Source organism: Populus trichocarpa, chromosome 6, assembly GCF_000002775.5.
Source record: "Populus trichocarpa isolate Nisqually-1 chromosome 6, P.trichocarpa_v4.1, whole genome shotgun sequence".
In the NCBI taxonomy this organism is placed as follows: domain Eukaryota; kingdom Viridiplantae; phylum Streptophyta; class Magnoliopsida; order Malpighiales; family Salicaceae; genus Populus; species Populus trichocarpa.
The window spans coordinates 9,835,078-9,849,184 of NC_037290.2; the positions used below are offsets into that span (position 1 = coordinate 9,835,078).

General features: G+C 31.6%; 1 protein-coding gene across 7 annotated transcripts; it reads right to left on the reverse strand.

Annotated features, from left to right (window-relative positions):
- Positions 1-1,767: 1,767 nt before the first annotated feature.
- LOC18100148 (E3 ubiquitin-protein ligase RSL1) lies at positions 1,768-5,709 on the reverse strand. 7 transcript variants are annotated; one of them, XM_024602905.2, is made up of 4 exons: positions 5,542-5,709; positions 3,755-4,494; positions 3,083-3,117; positions 1,768-2,676 (listed from the first exon to the last, which is right to left on the reverse strand). In XM_024602905.2, exons 2-4 carry the CDS (start codon positions 4,366-4,368, stop codon positions 2,459-2,461), a joined length of 867 nt encoding a protein of 288 aa, XP_024458673.2. In that variant the 5' UTR covers positions 4,369-4,494; positions 5,542-5,709; the 3' UTR covers positions 1,768-2,458. The 7 variants fall into 7 exon arrangements, with proteins under 7 accessions (XP_024458673.2, XP_024458675.2, XP_024458674.2 ...); XM_024602907.2 differs by having other exon boundaries at positions 3,755-4,459; positions 5,542-5,706; XM_024602906.2 differs by having other exon boundaries at positions 3,755-4,456; positions 5,542-5,702.
- Positions 5,710-14,107: the final 8,398 nt, after the last annotated feature.

Genomic DNA, 14,107 nt, shown 5'->3' on the forward strand with positions numbered 1-14,107 from the left:
TGTAAATTTGTCTGATACAAGGCAAGGCAGAACACAGCCTACAATGAACTAGCTATACATGTATTTTCATCCTTATGCAGGTGATGTTTTCTTATCTTTAATCATTTCAATCCAATACAGTGCTCGTTTTGAGATATGCCCATATCTCATGTACAAGGATCGATCATGAAGAGTTTGACTTCAAAATTTTAAAAAAGATAGATTGAACCGCAAAAACAAAACTACGGAACATTACTGGAGGGAACCCTAGCTAGTGTGGAGCCTGCCTGTCTATACTCCATATTTACATCTGTAGGACTAGAAGTTGTTCAGTTGCGCATCAAGCCCTAATTCCCCAGGCTCGTGGGAACTGGCCGAGCCATCTAGGGTTTGATCCTGAACTATGATTATGGTGTGATAGGGACGTCGCGTATTTTAAAGGGAAAATTGTGATGCCACGTATCCCACATTAATGGGTTAAGAGAGATTTAAATTAGATAAAAGAAATAGGTAGTGGAATTAAAGAATTTCAGTGTGGAAACTGGAAACTATCTACATCATCTAGGGTTTGATCATGAGCTGTAATTATGGTGCGATGAGATATTGCACATTTAAATAGGGGAAGATTGTAATGCCCATATCCCATGTAGATGGGTTATGAGAAATATAATTTAGATTACAAAAAATGGCTAATGAACATATATGTAACAAGAAATTCCTTTTAGACGGTGAGAATTGTTAATAAAAGAGTTAGGGCAAGAGATTACATATAGAGAAAGGGTACAATTGTTATTAAAAGAAAAAAGTAGGGTTAATTTTGTCTGGAAAAAAAATGCTAGCTGGGAAAATTAGGGAAAATCGCCCTCTCAAGCCCCAATGAAAATGGAAATTTTTGGAACTTCTAGGGTTTATCTTGGAAAACTAAAAGAAACTCTTTTTATTTTTTTTATTTGTAAAAACACATCATCTGAACACAACATTCTTTTTCCCTCGACTAATCTCACGGTTCCTGAAATTAACGACCATGTAAGCCTCCAATAGCCATCATATTAGCAACTACAGGGCTCGAACATGAGATTACAGGGAAAACAAACCCCTTAGTCTCAAATAACATCATATCTTTTATTACTAGACCACCTACTAGATAATTTATTTTGGTGTTATTTTTATTTTGCCGTATTCATTTCTCAATCACAATGCCAAAGTTATCGATTCGGAATGTCATGTCCTTTTGCTTCATCTCCAAAAGAGAGATAAATAAATAGGGTTCAAAATGAAAACTAACCTACCTTATTTTTATAGCTCTTCCGTCAATGAAACAAGCAATAATTTTATCCTGGAACTAATAAAAAGAAAAAGAAATATGCAGAGAAAGGCACACAGAGTGCTGTGCATAGTATATTATATACTGTTATGAACATAGGTCAAGGATCGCTTGCTGGAATTATAGTAATTACAGGGATACAAAACAGGATTGAATTATCTAAATAAGGAAAGAAATATGTGCAGCTGATACTGTATCTGGGAGTTTTATTCTCTATCACCCTCCTGCAAGCTGGTCAGCGCTGGTGAAGCCTCGATCAGACTGGACCGAAGCTTCAAAAACTTCGGGGTTGGAAGACCCTTAGTTAAAAGATCAGCTTACTAATTAATCTGTCCAGCAACTGTTGATGCATGAGATACAGGATTGTAATTTCTTACTTTCCAGCACTAGACAAACACGAAGCAACTACCTTGTATAGCCTGGGAATTCACAAATGAAACAGGGAGTGAAATAAACCACTTAAATTGGACAAATTTTGTTTCTTTATAGATCAGAATCATACAATATCGAAGTGTTTCACTTTCAATCATTTTGCCAGCATTTGAGCACAAGTGCAAGAAAATAAAATACCAAGACGATGAACTTTCTTTCTGAAAGTGAGGAAGCTATCTGGAGTTTCGTTGTTCTTCTTCTTCCAAGGAAAAAGACGTTCAAGGACGGAACAAAACTAACCCAAGTTATACAACCCAAACTTCACCTCATGACTATCCATTTTCCAATAACTTGGTTACTTGATCGTATTTCGCTATATGCTCCTTGTTGGCAGACTCAAGAGACTCTTCCAAGCGCCTTAGATCATGTGCTCTGGTGTCTGGAGGCATGGCTGGTTACTAGTTGGTCCAAGTGATATTTCTATGGAGCCTACCGGAATAGAATCCAGTACTCAGGCAGGGGTTGTTATGTAAGGAGAACAAGGAATGTAACCGTGAAAAAGTGTGGGCAAAGTAAATAGCCACTCATCATGCATTCATCATGTTTTTCTATATATCACTGCCCTGTTACAGCTGTGCCATATATATATATACAGCATTCCTTCCAGAGAGTTCCCCTAACTAACTAATCCTTTATTCTAGCAAGAGAGCACACACAAGTCGTGTGCTTGCAATTTGTTATTGCAACAGTGCCAATTATTGAAACGGGGCATTTTAACAACGGCTATAACAGTTCGAATCCACCCCCTCTCCTTGGCTCAGTTTGTGCATGCAACAGTCTACCTTCTGGAGCGTGAATGTATTTCAAAATATAAGAAGTAGCATAAAGCTGATAACACCACAAAAATGAATAGATTACAAAGAACAGCTCCACAGCGCCTGTGGCTACAAGGGCCGAAATGGAATGGTCCTCCACATTGATGGCAAAACCTAACCCCGCATCTGCATTAATAATCAAAACGAATCAGAACTATACATATTGTTAAATTGAAAGATTACATTGACATACAATCTGCCTACGCAGAGCTAGTTCTTTAAACTCGTTTTGAATGGAAGAAACCTTCAACCCCACATTTTGAATTCGGCTGTACTTGTGATAAGGACTACATAGAACTTTGAGACTCAAGTGTACAAGTTCTCAAATAAGTATGCTAACGTTCGACATGAATCCAGTTTAACCGAATTAACCTATCAAATCATTAGTTTTTCATATACATATAAAGAACTTATATGTTTTCAGCTATTATAACTGCATCTTCTGATGAGCTTTAAATGATATAATGTTGCTTTGTATTGCTTTAGGGGAAATAGCCCAGCATATTCTTATATAATGGGGCCAGTGTCCAACCTGTTCTTGCATCCTTAATTGAGCCAATTGTCTCCCTGCAAAATAAGTGAGTTTCTAAATGTTTCTCCAACATCACTTTCCAGCTAAGCTCTAAAATGTTTCAGTCACGTGATGAGCACATAAACAATATTATATCAAAAAAGACCCTGAGATAAAAGGGAGAATTAGCCCAACTTGTCCTTCTATTTTAGAGGCAGTCTCCAATCTGCCTTTAAAAGCTTAATTGCCTCGGTTTGAAAATAACACTATATTCAAAGACAAATCGAGAGCAATTAAATTTTTAAGGACATATTGGAAACTACGCCTAAAATGTAAAGACAAGTTAAGGTAATTCTCCTTTTTACCTCAACGTCATTTTTGATATAATACATGACTAATGCTTATGCTTTAGCCGGAAGATGTCATTGGAAGAATAAATTGGAAACACACTTATTTGGCGGCGACACAATTAGCTCAATTAAGTATATAAGGACATATTGAACATTGACTATATTATATAAAGATAGGCTACGTCATTTCCCCATTATTTTATCATGTATATATATATGGTATGGGAAAAAGTGTTGCATAATCCAAACTATAATAATCTCCTGTCACATATAATTTGTTGGTTAAAGAAAGAAAAATCTAAATCACAAATATTATGCAGTTAGGGAGGGAGGGAGAGCGTACTTGCATTTCATATCTCTGCAACCACTAACTCGCTCAACGGAGTGACCACAATTATAACATCTAGTCCACTTTTTCTCTTCAATCAGTTCACCAACCAGAATGTCATTCCTATCTCTTAGATGTCTGCTCTCATTGCACTGGTATCCTGCATGCCATGGAATCTTGCATAGGAAACAGAAGCTTTTCTTGCAGTTAGGACATTTTATTTTCGTTAGCTTATCCCTACACTCATTCAAAACCAACACTGAGCAATCTTGGTATGGGCAATAGCAGCTTTCAGACCCTAAAACAGTAGAATCACATAGATGATCACACCATTTCTCAAATATCGGTTTTGAGATGATGCAATTGCATGAGAGAGGGTCTAATAATTGTTTGCAGTTCAGTCCAGGGCATTCAATACAGCCAGTGGTTTCTTCGACTTTTACTTCGATATATTTGGCTATGCAGTCCAAACAGAAAGGATGTTTACACAGGCTACCATTCTTGAATTTCCTGATTGCTAACATAGGTTCGATGCAAATTTCACATGTAAAGTTTGAATCTTCTTCTTGTTGTAGCTGTCCTGGTTCTTCTACTTCCGTTTCCTGGGATTTTTGCGTTGTGTTTCCCATTATATTTTCTGCCTTTTGCTTTTCTTGTGAACCTCAGAGTAGTATCCTGGGGCTTGCTCCTCCTCCTTTCAACTTTGAATCCGATGTCCTACTTGAAGGCAATATAACACTCTTTCAGCTTCAACACTGAGATGAAAATACATATCACTAAGTCTAATCAAATTACAAGTTTACATTCAAATGAAACAAAAAAGAAAAGAAATCAACTATGTACTTTGCTTCACTCCCGGGTTATCATGAGGCAGTTGAAGTAACATAACCCTATCAAATAAAGCGAATCCAAGCAGATGAAAAGAAAGAAAATTTATTGGCTAGCAGAGAAGTATGATCTAAGTTATGGGATTCAAGTGCAATGCCTTAATATATATATTTTTTTAATCCAACAGTCAGATTGTGTTGAAGTACCGTTTAGCCCCCCCAGTCCTACATCGAACCATGGTTGGTAGTCCATGGTGTGAAATTTCCATCACTACATCTACATTTTGTATGCTAACAAAAATGGGCTTTACTGACGTTCCGAATTACAATTGTTGCAGATCTTTGTACCAATAACCAAGCAGAAATACAAAACAAAAGGAGTTAAAATCACAGTACATAAAAATTCGATCTACATCAACCGGTGAGTGAATATCTCAGAAATTTAAGCAATTAAACAGAATTTATAAAAAAAAAAAAAAAAAAAAAGAAGCAACGGCTGATTTTCTTTTCTGGGATTCACAAAGGCAATTCCTTTCACTTTCCAACTAAAACAGAACACAAAATGAAATAAACCACTGATTTAAATTGAACAATATTTTTAGTCTCATAGCTCACTGAAATGTTTCCCTTCCCATCGTTTTCCAATCAAAAAAGTAAAGTAACACTGGAAAAAATTTGAGATTTTTGTCTCAGTTTGACAGAAAAAGAAAGTACCCAATTCATCAATTCGAGAAGTAAATTACCTGAACTTGAAAGGGGAAAAAAATACCAATTCAGCAAACACTATATTAACAATACATGCACAGCGATAGAAATTGAAATTCACTTAAAGAAAGCAAAAAAATGGAAAAACTCCTTAAATTCAAAAAATTATATCTAAATGAAGCATTTATGGCCCTGCTCTCTCTTTAAGCAACAGGATTTCAAGAAACAGAGCGCTCACTACATTCAAGACGGAGAGAGATAGGTACTTACAGAGAAAATTCTGATTTTTGTTTCCTTCGTTTTCCAGGAACCAAATAGGAATTAAGATATGTGCTGTATATGGAGAAAGAGTGGGAGCTGGAGATAGAGTGGAACTCTAACAGTGGTGTGACTTGTGAGCGCCGCTTCTTTATAATGATTTTTTATTTGGGTGTTATGGTAAGATATGAATTAATAATAACCTAGTTCCGATGGATTAAATAAAATTAATTAGTTAGTCCTTGCAGTCTGTCTTATATATATTTATAACGATCCCCGTATAACAAAAGGCACACTCTCCCAATTCATTGTAGAATAGAGCAATACATTTTATTTTATTTTATAATATTTTGATAATTAAACCTTTTTTTTATTAATTGCATCTTTTGTGATAAAATTAATGACCAATTTCTTCAAATTTAATATAGAAAAGCATAATTAAAAAACTGAGGATTAAAGTATATAGCACAGTGAAACTGTGACTAATCTCAAATTTGTATGAAAAAATTCTTTTTTGTCCCTTTATTTTTTCTTCATGGTCTTTTTTATTTTTGAAATTTCAGTTTTGATCCAAGACTTTATTTTTCTTCTTTTATAGTCCTTAGGTTTAAAAAGAAAAGAAAAGGTCATAAAAAAACTATGAAAGAAAGAGAGTTGTCGATTAACCATGTTTTCACCATGAAAAAAGATTGTCTTGGTGTCAATGAATTACATTTGATGAAATGAGTTTCAATGAAGTGTTTTTTTCCCTTCATCTTGCCAAAAAAAATTGATCACGGTTGAGAGATAACTTTTTCCAATTTGATTTTGTATTTTAAGACAAATTTAAAAGTGTTTTGAGTTGATACATTAGTTTATTAGCATCATAAATATGTTTATTAGGTGTTTTTATGATGAAACAGTTTAAAAAATAAATTTTTGAGCCAAAAAAATCATTACCTAATTTTCTAACAACTTGACCAAACATAAAAAACTAGGTAGTAAAGTTGCCTTTTCTAGCCAAAAAATTCTTTTGAATGAAAACCCGAGAATTTTTTAAACAAGTTTGAGTTTTCTAATTTAAAGTTAATTTACTAACTCGTCTAGATAATATTTTTTTTTGTTCATTAATAATCAATTCAATTCCCTGATTTAATCGGGATAACTTCAAAAGAACAAGAGTTTTTGTTGATAGACCGTAGACGGTCCCCGATCCACAGAGTTCGAGTGTATGGTAAAAGTCTTAGTGTTTTTTTTTAAAAAAAAAAATTAGATTAGATGGTGTAAATAATGGAAATAGCAAGAAATTTGAGTTCATATCTTTAATTATAGGAAAGACATTTTCAACTACTATGGCACATCAATAGACGGATTTGGACACAAGCAGTCCAGAAAAGTTAAGATCATTTGACAAATGACCCTCCTCCTTTCACAATCTCGAATAATAGCAAGTAATCTGACGTCGCTCTCGTGCCCTCTAACCCAGCGGTTAAACACCGCACCCCACGCCAATGCTGCTCCGTATAGCATGGCGGTAGATCCAATGCGCCAAAGGTGAGGATCTAATTTGCTGTCGCTGTCTTTCACTCTAGTTAGAATTGGTCTTACTTGAAAATAATGTGCTGTTTACTCTTGTTTTTTCTAAAGATTTTTTAACAAGTTGTTGCTTTCACCGGCGGAAGCACCCCTTCTTTTTTAAATGAAATCCCTATCTTCGATAAAATAAATAAATAAAAATTACGCTGAGGTCATTTTTAACTCTGTTTTTATTATTGAAAAACATTCAGCATCAAGATGATTTTTAAAATTATATAACATATTGCTTCCTCACAAAAAAAAAATCAACAAAATAGTTAAAATTATAAGTTTGCCACAAGTTTAAAAAAACTCTAGCAATAGCACCCAAGGTTATCAATTCCGTTCCGTTTCGTCCGGAATGGTCGAAACATTCCATACCAATTCAAAAAACGGAATAAAACGAAACAAATTTCATCTCATTTTAAATCTCGGTCCGTTCCAGATTTTTCGGCTAAATTCCACCCGGAACGTTCCTATTTCATTCCACATGTTCCGTTCCGCTCTTGAAAAGCCATTGAATCAAATTGAACCTTGTTCAATTTAATTAATTAAACCACCCAATTATAAAAAGTTCTTTTTCATTATATTTTTCAATAACAATGATATTAATAATAATATTGAAAATTATTATTACTATTTTCATTAACAATGATATTAATTTTTTAAAATTAGATTTATCACTAATATATATGGTTTATATTCATGTTGTTTTTTTCATGTTTATACTTTGTAGGAATTTGAGCAAAACAAAGGATGTTTTAGATTCCATTAGCCTTGATAACATTAACCTAACTTTATATTTAAAATATTTGTGTTAAAATATTTTACTTTCATAATATTTTGATATTTTGTTTAAGTTGAATTACTTTAAGTTAAAGATCTATTTAATCTTGACTATTTAGAAATATTTTAAATTTTAAAATTATATTTGTTTGGCATTGTGTTTGTATTACATAATTTATAATTAATTTATCTTGAATTTGAATTATGTTTGTTGAATATATATATATATATATATATATATATATATATATATATATATATATATATATATGAATAGTACAACTCCGAAACGGCACGCCGAAACACTCCGAAACCGAAACATTCCATTCCAATTGAAAAAACGAAACACCTACCGCAACGGAATTGACAACCTTAGCAACCCCTTTCTCTTCTACCCTAGTAGCTAGGGATGATCATTTTCGGTTCGATTCGGTTCGGTTTTTATAAAAAAAAAATAACCAAACCGAAATTTTTTTTAAAAAAAAACTGAAACCGGTTCAAATCGACCGGTTTTGGTTCGGTTTTTTAGGACAAAAACCGGTTCAAACCGGTTTGACTCGGTTTTTTCAGTTTGGCTCGATTTTTTGGTTTGGCTTCGTTTTTTTCCGGTTTGGGTTGGGTTTGGTTTTTTCAGTTTTAAATCTATAAAACTGAAACCGAACCAGCCGGTTTTTTTAATTTTTTTTTCTGGTTTTTTTAATTTTTTAATTTTTCAGTTTTTTTCTCACCCGTAGTGGCCACCTCTTCTCTTTGTACTGCCGTCGCGGGGCAAAGATGCACGAGCCTTGTCCATCCTTTATACGTAGCAGCTATGAATAGTTTCTATAATTTCAATCAATGTGTACAAGCAATAAAATAAATTCTGCTGATACCAACAAATATTTTCCTTTCGAATCAATTTACACAATTCCTGGATTGTCTTCGTTGCCCCCCATTTTAATGGGTTTTGTTGATAAATTAAAATAGGATAATTAGGGCAATCAAGAGGAATTTTGAAGATACAACATTAATTGTCCATCGAGCTTTACGTTGACTACACTCTTTTCATCCTCATCCTCATCCTCTACACAACAACCAAATCCATTCAAAATTTCCAAAACCCTAAAAAACATAATTTATAATATTAAAAAAAAAGAGTTGGAGAGAGATGAAGGTGATTATTGGTGCTTTTTGAGATTCATCATTTTTTATAAATTGTGTTTGTGAAACCTCTCTTAATTCTTTGATGGATCATCTATTATTTGTTCGAATTTCTGCATAAAAAATTTTGATTATTTTTTATTTAAAAATTTATGTTAATCTACCATGTAAAGTATAATTTTTTAAAAAAATTGAAGTAAAAAAATAATTAATTATAAGATGTTAAATATAATTTCTCCAAAGAAAAAATTAATGTATTTTAAGTTGAGATTTATATGTTCACGTATGCCTTGTCGTGAGGTTGATTAAAATGGTTGGTTTTACAATCATTTAATCAACTATTTAATGATAATATTATTAAAAGAATAATTTAGATAATAAAAGATGTTGATTTTATAAATTTTAACTTTGAAATTATTATCTAATTTTTTTCTTCTAAATATACCAAATCAATAAAAGATTCTTAAAATCATTTTCAGGATTTCACAAGTTAGCCCCTAACTATTTCCTTACTATTAAAACTTGCATTGTTGAACTTTTTTATGAGTTTTTGATTGTATTGTTTGATTACACTTATCACTTTATTAGGATTTTTATTTATCAAAAAAAAAAAAGTTTCCTTGATTGAAATTGGGTAATTTTAAAGCTCATTGCATGACAATTACACAACATATAAGAGCAGAAAAGAAAAAAACAGCTCCTAAAAAAACAATTGGCAAAGTCTAAACCTAGACTCATATTAAATATATGCCTTAAACTATGCTAGGGAGACTGTTGCTTTTATACATCACCTTCTCCATGTGTTATCATGATCTTCATATTCATATCCTTCACTTGCGAGAATCGAGAACAACCACTTAGACCCTGTTTGTTTGCTGGAAAGTAGTTATTTTTTAAAAGTGAATTCCGGAAAAGTGAATTCTGGAAAAGTGAATTATTTTATGATATTTGATAGTGTAATGGAAAATAAGTTGGAAAATATTTTTCCAGTGTTTGGTTATGTCATGGAAAATGAGCTGGAAAATAACTTATTAATGTTTTATTATTTTCAAGTTTATTAAAATAATGAGAAACAAATCTTACAAATTAAAAGGTTGAATGAGAATGAAATTGAAAAAAAATATAATTTCATAAATTATCTCAAATAAAATAAATAATAATCAAAATAATAAAGATCAAATCTAAAAAATAAAGAAATTAAAAGATGAAGAAATTAAAATAAGAATAATAAACATTTCATAAATTATTTCAAATAAAATAAGTAACAATAAAAAGAATGAGGACCAAATTTGATAGATAAAAAATTTCAATTAAAAAATGATAAGGAAAAAGCAAATAACAATTATAAAAATAAGGATCAAAATCAATATAAAAATTAAATTCTAAGGGATGAAATTGAAAAACAAATATTCAAAACAAAATATATATAGTAATCAAAAGTTTGAGGACCAAATTTGATATAATAAGCAAATAATATGACACTTCTAAATTTTTCACAACTTCCAGAAAGTGTTTTCCACCCAAAATAAAAGGAAAATATTTTTCTAGAAACCAAGCTAAATTTTTCTTTGACTAGAAAGTGTTTTCCGTTGACCGGAAAGTGTTTTCTATTGACCAACTTTTCTAATGGCAAATAAACACAGGAAAGTTTGGAAAGTAGTTTTCCAGAAACCAGTTTTCGAGAAACAAACACAGCCTTATAAATGGTTGAAATGTCCTCTAAATCAAATGAGAGGAGGGGACAGAGAGACGTGGATCTCCAATTCTCCCTCCAATAGAAAACACAACATCTCCTCGACCACACCAAGCAATCCGATAAACTTATATTGATGGTCGATGCAATGTCATGGGTCATGCTAGATTTTTTAAAAAGTAAGAAGAAAAGAGTTAAGGCGATGCTAGGATTTCTAAAAAAGTAAAAAAAAATTAAGACTCAAGTCATTAAATCGACTGAGTTTAATAAGTTAAGTTAATTTAATAACATAAAAAACAACCCTAATTTAATAATGTTAAAAACTAAGTAAACTCGAGCGAATCTCCTAGATCCGACTTAATCTTTCAAAATCTTAACTCGTGAAATCTCAAACCTGAGTTTAATCAAAAAGCTCAATTTTCAAGAAAAAAACGATGTCATCTCGTGTTAACCTATTAAGCATGTGACATAAGTCATTTGACAAGAAGCACAAAAAATGGAAAACCTCGAAACTGAATTTTTAACTAATCAAATGTTGAGGAAGAAATTGAAGAAAAAAAATCAATTATGCAAAAGGATAAAAAATAATTAGCAATTATAAGCCAAAATTAGACTTGGGCCCACCCGGGTCAACCCACCAAATTCACATGTCAGTTTATGAGATCGAGTAACTTGATAGAAAAGAAAATAAAGAAAATCATGAAACCCTTTTATATATATATATAAACCATCATTAGCTTTTAAAACTCATGACTCAGGCCATTTGACCAAAAATACCAAATATGAAAAAATCACGAAACCCAATTCTCTACCAATTAAATATTAAAGGATATGAATTTTTTTAAAAAAATTCAACCACACCAAAGGATCCACAAGAATAAAGAGTAATTAAAGGCCATATAAAATGTGCGAGTTCACTCAGATTAACCTGCCAAATCCACGAGTCAGGTCATGAGATTGAGAAAGAATATAAGTAAAAATAATAATGTTAACCCGTGTTAACTTATAAAGCTCGTGACTCGGGCCATTTGATGAGAAACACTAAACCTGAAAAAAATCACAAAGCTTAATTTTCAATAAATCAATGTGAAAGGATGAGATTAAAAGAAAATTAATTATACAAAATGATCCAATAAAAAAATAAAATTAAAAGAATGAGGATCAAATTTGAAAAAAATAAGATGATGGATAATTTTGGATTCAAGTGTTAAATTGAAAAGAAAAATTCACAAAATAATTAAAAGAAGAAATTACCAAAAGAATGAGGATTGAATTAAAAAAAATAACAAATTAAATATTTGTATTAAAGGATAAAATTGAAAATATTTCAAAGTTTATAAAAAGGGAAAATTAAGAAATAAAAAGAATCATGATCAAAATTAAAGAAACAAAATTAATAAACTTAGTTTGAAGGATGAAATTGAAGAAAAATAAAAAACCTACAAAAAAGCCAAGGACCAAAAATACAAATCAAAGAATAAGGACCGACACTCAAATACACCCAACTAAGAGGGCTACCATGAAATTTTAAATGGTCAGTGTGAGTTTCAAGGAAGAAAAGAGAGAAAAACATTGTCGGTGACAATATGCCAAGAAACAACCGACACACGTCATCTCTTGAGGAAGAGGATGCTGCATGGAATCCAGTCACGTGGTGGAAGGAAGTTTTTCATCATTGGAGTCAAGCCCAAAACCTGAAATTAACCCGAAACCAAAAATCTTACCAAGCTCACATCTATTTTTTAGGTGTTTTCAAGGTAAAAAAACCTAATATTAATCCTCCTTATCATATGAAATCTTTTGACACTTAAATCGACCGTTTTGGTTGCCGAAATGTTCTCCAACGACAACTTTCTCTCTCTAAGCTGAAATCTAGCAACCCTCCTCTCTCTCCTCCACCTAAAAAAGGATAAAAAAAGAAAAAAATAAAGTTTAGTACCAAGTAACTTTTCAAACAAATTACAGACTTGCAATCTATTTTATATGTTTTTTCACTTTAGTCCTCTATCTTTTAATTTAACCTCCATCCCAAAAGAAATATGCAATTTGGCTCCAATTTGGGCTCAAAATAGCTCAATTATACTAAAGAAAAGTTTGAGGGCCAAATTGAAAATTAAAAAAATTCACTTTGCAATCCACGGTGAATTGTGAGATGATGAACAGAGAAAATAACAATAGTGTTTTACCCATAAGCTTTAATTTTTGTTAATAAAGTCTAGTTTCATCTTTTCTATCACTTTCTTCTATTCATCATCAAGTTTATTAATTATGGCATCAAAACAAAAGCTATATATTCTTCCAAGATTGAGAAGTCATTGTTAATTATGGCATTAAAACAATTTATTATTAACTATGTTGCGATTGATTGGTGGAAATGTTAGTATTCATCATTGGTTATAATGTTTAACATTTTCATTTGTGGAAAGGTTGATGAACGTCACTAATACATTGACTAGAAATAGTCATTAATCAAGAAAAAGATGTTTGCCTTACATAGAGAGTGGTGCACTATCACTATTTGCTAGAAAAGATGGTGCATTGCATAAAAATATGTAGTGGCATAAAGAATATGTTAGTTAATCATAAAAATATTATTTGTATAAGGTTGTGTGTTGTGACGTATTTTAACTCACCAAGACTAAAAAAAAAGTGCGTTCTAGAAGTGATAATTTACTGGGTGTAGTCATTAGACCGAGGCTCAAACAGTGACAAAAGGTTATCACCTTCTAGCCACGATGTTGTTGTTTGAGCAAATGCCTAAACCACAACAATTGGGCATGTGGCCCAAACAAAAAAACAAATTATTATTATTATTATTATTATTTGGTTTAGAAACCCATGCACCATAACTTATGATCTTCATTGCTTTGTTCACATAATTGTGATCTAACTTTGAGTAATTGGTACGGTTTGAAACCACTTTGAGTAATTGGTACGATTTCAAACCATGTTGCGCAATTACCATCTAAATTTATTATGATTTATCATCAACAAGATCTATGAAGGCTAATCATTCCATTTGATATGGGCTAAAAAATTAATTATTCAATTATAATGTATGCCTATACCACATTCACACGCCTTACTAGTCTTTATTCATGTCCACACACACTAAAAAAAAAATTCTTTCTTTATAATAAGATGGCAAAAACTCTGATTTTATTTATATGTTTTTGTCAATTTTTTTAATTGTATCATGTGTTATTTAGTTTTGTCTAATTTCAACCTACTAACAATTGCATTTCATTTTCCCATTAAAATGCTAATATGAATAAATAAATAAATAAAAAGAAGCAAATAACTAACAAAAACAACAATAATAACTAGTCAAATGACTTGCGTTTCACTATAATTTGTATCAAAAAGGTTTTTTTGTAACGGAAAAAAATACATAGATGCTTATAA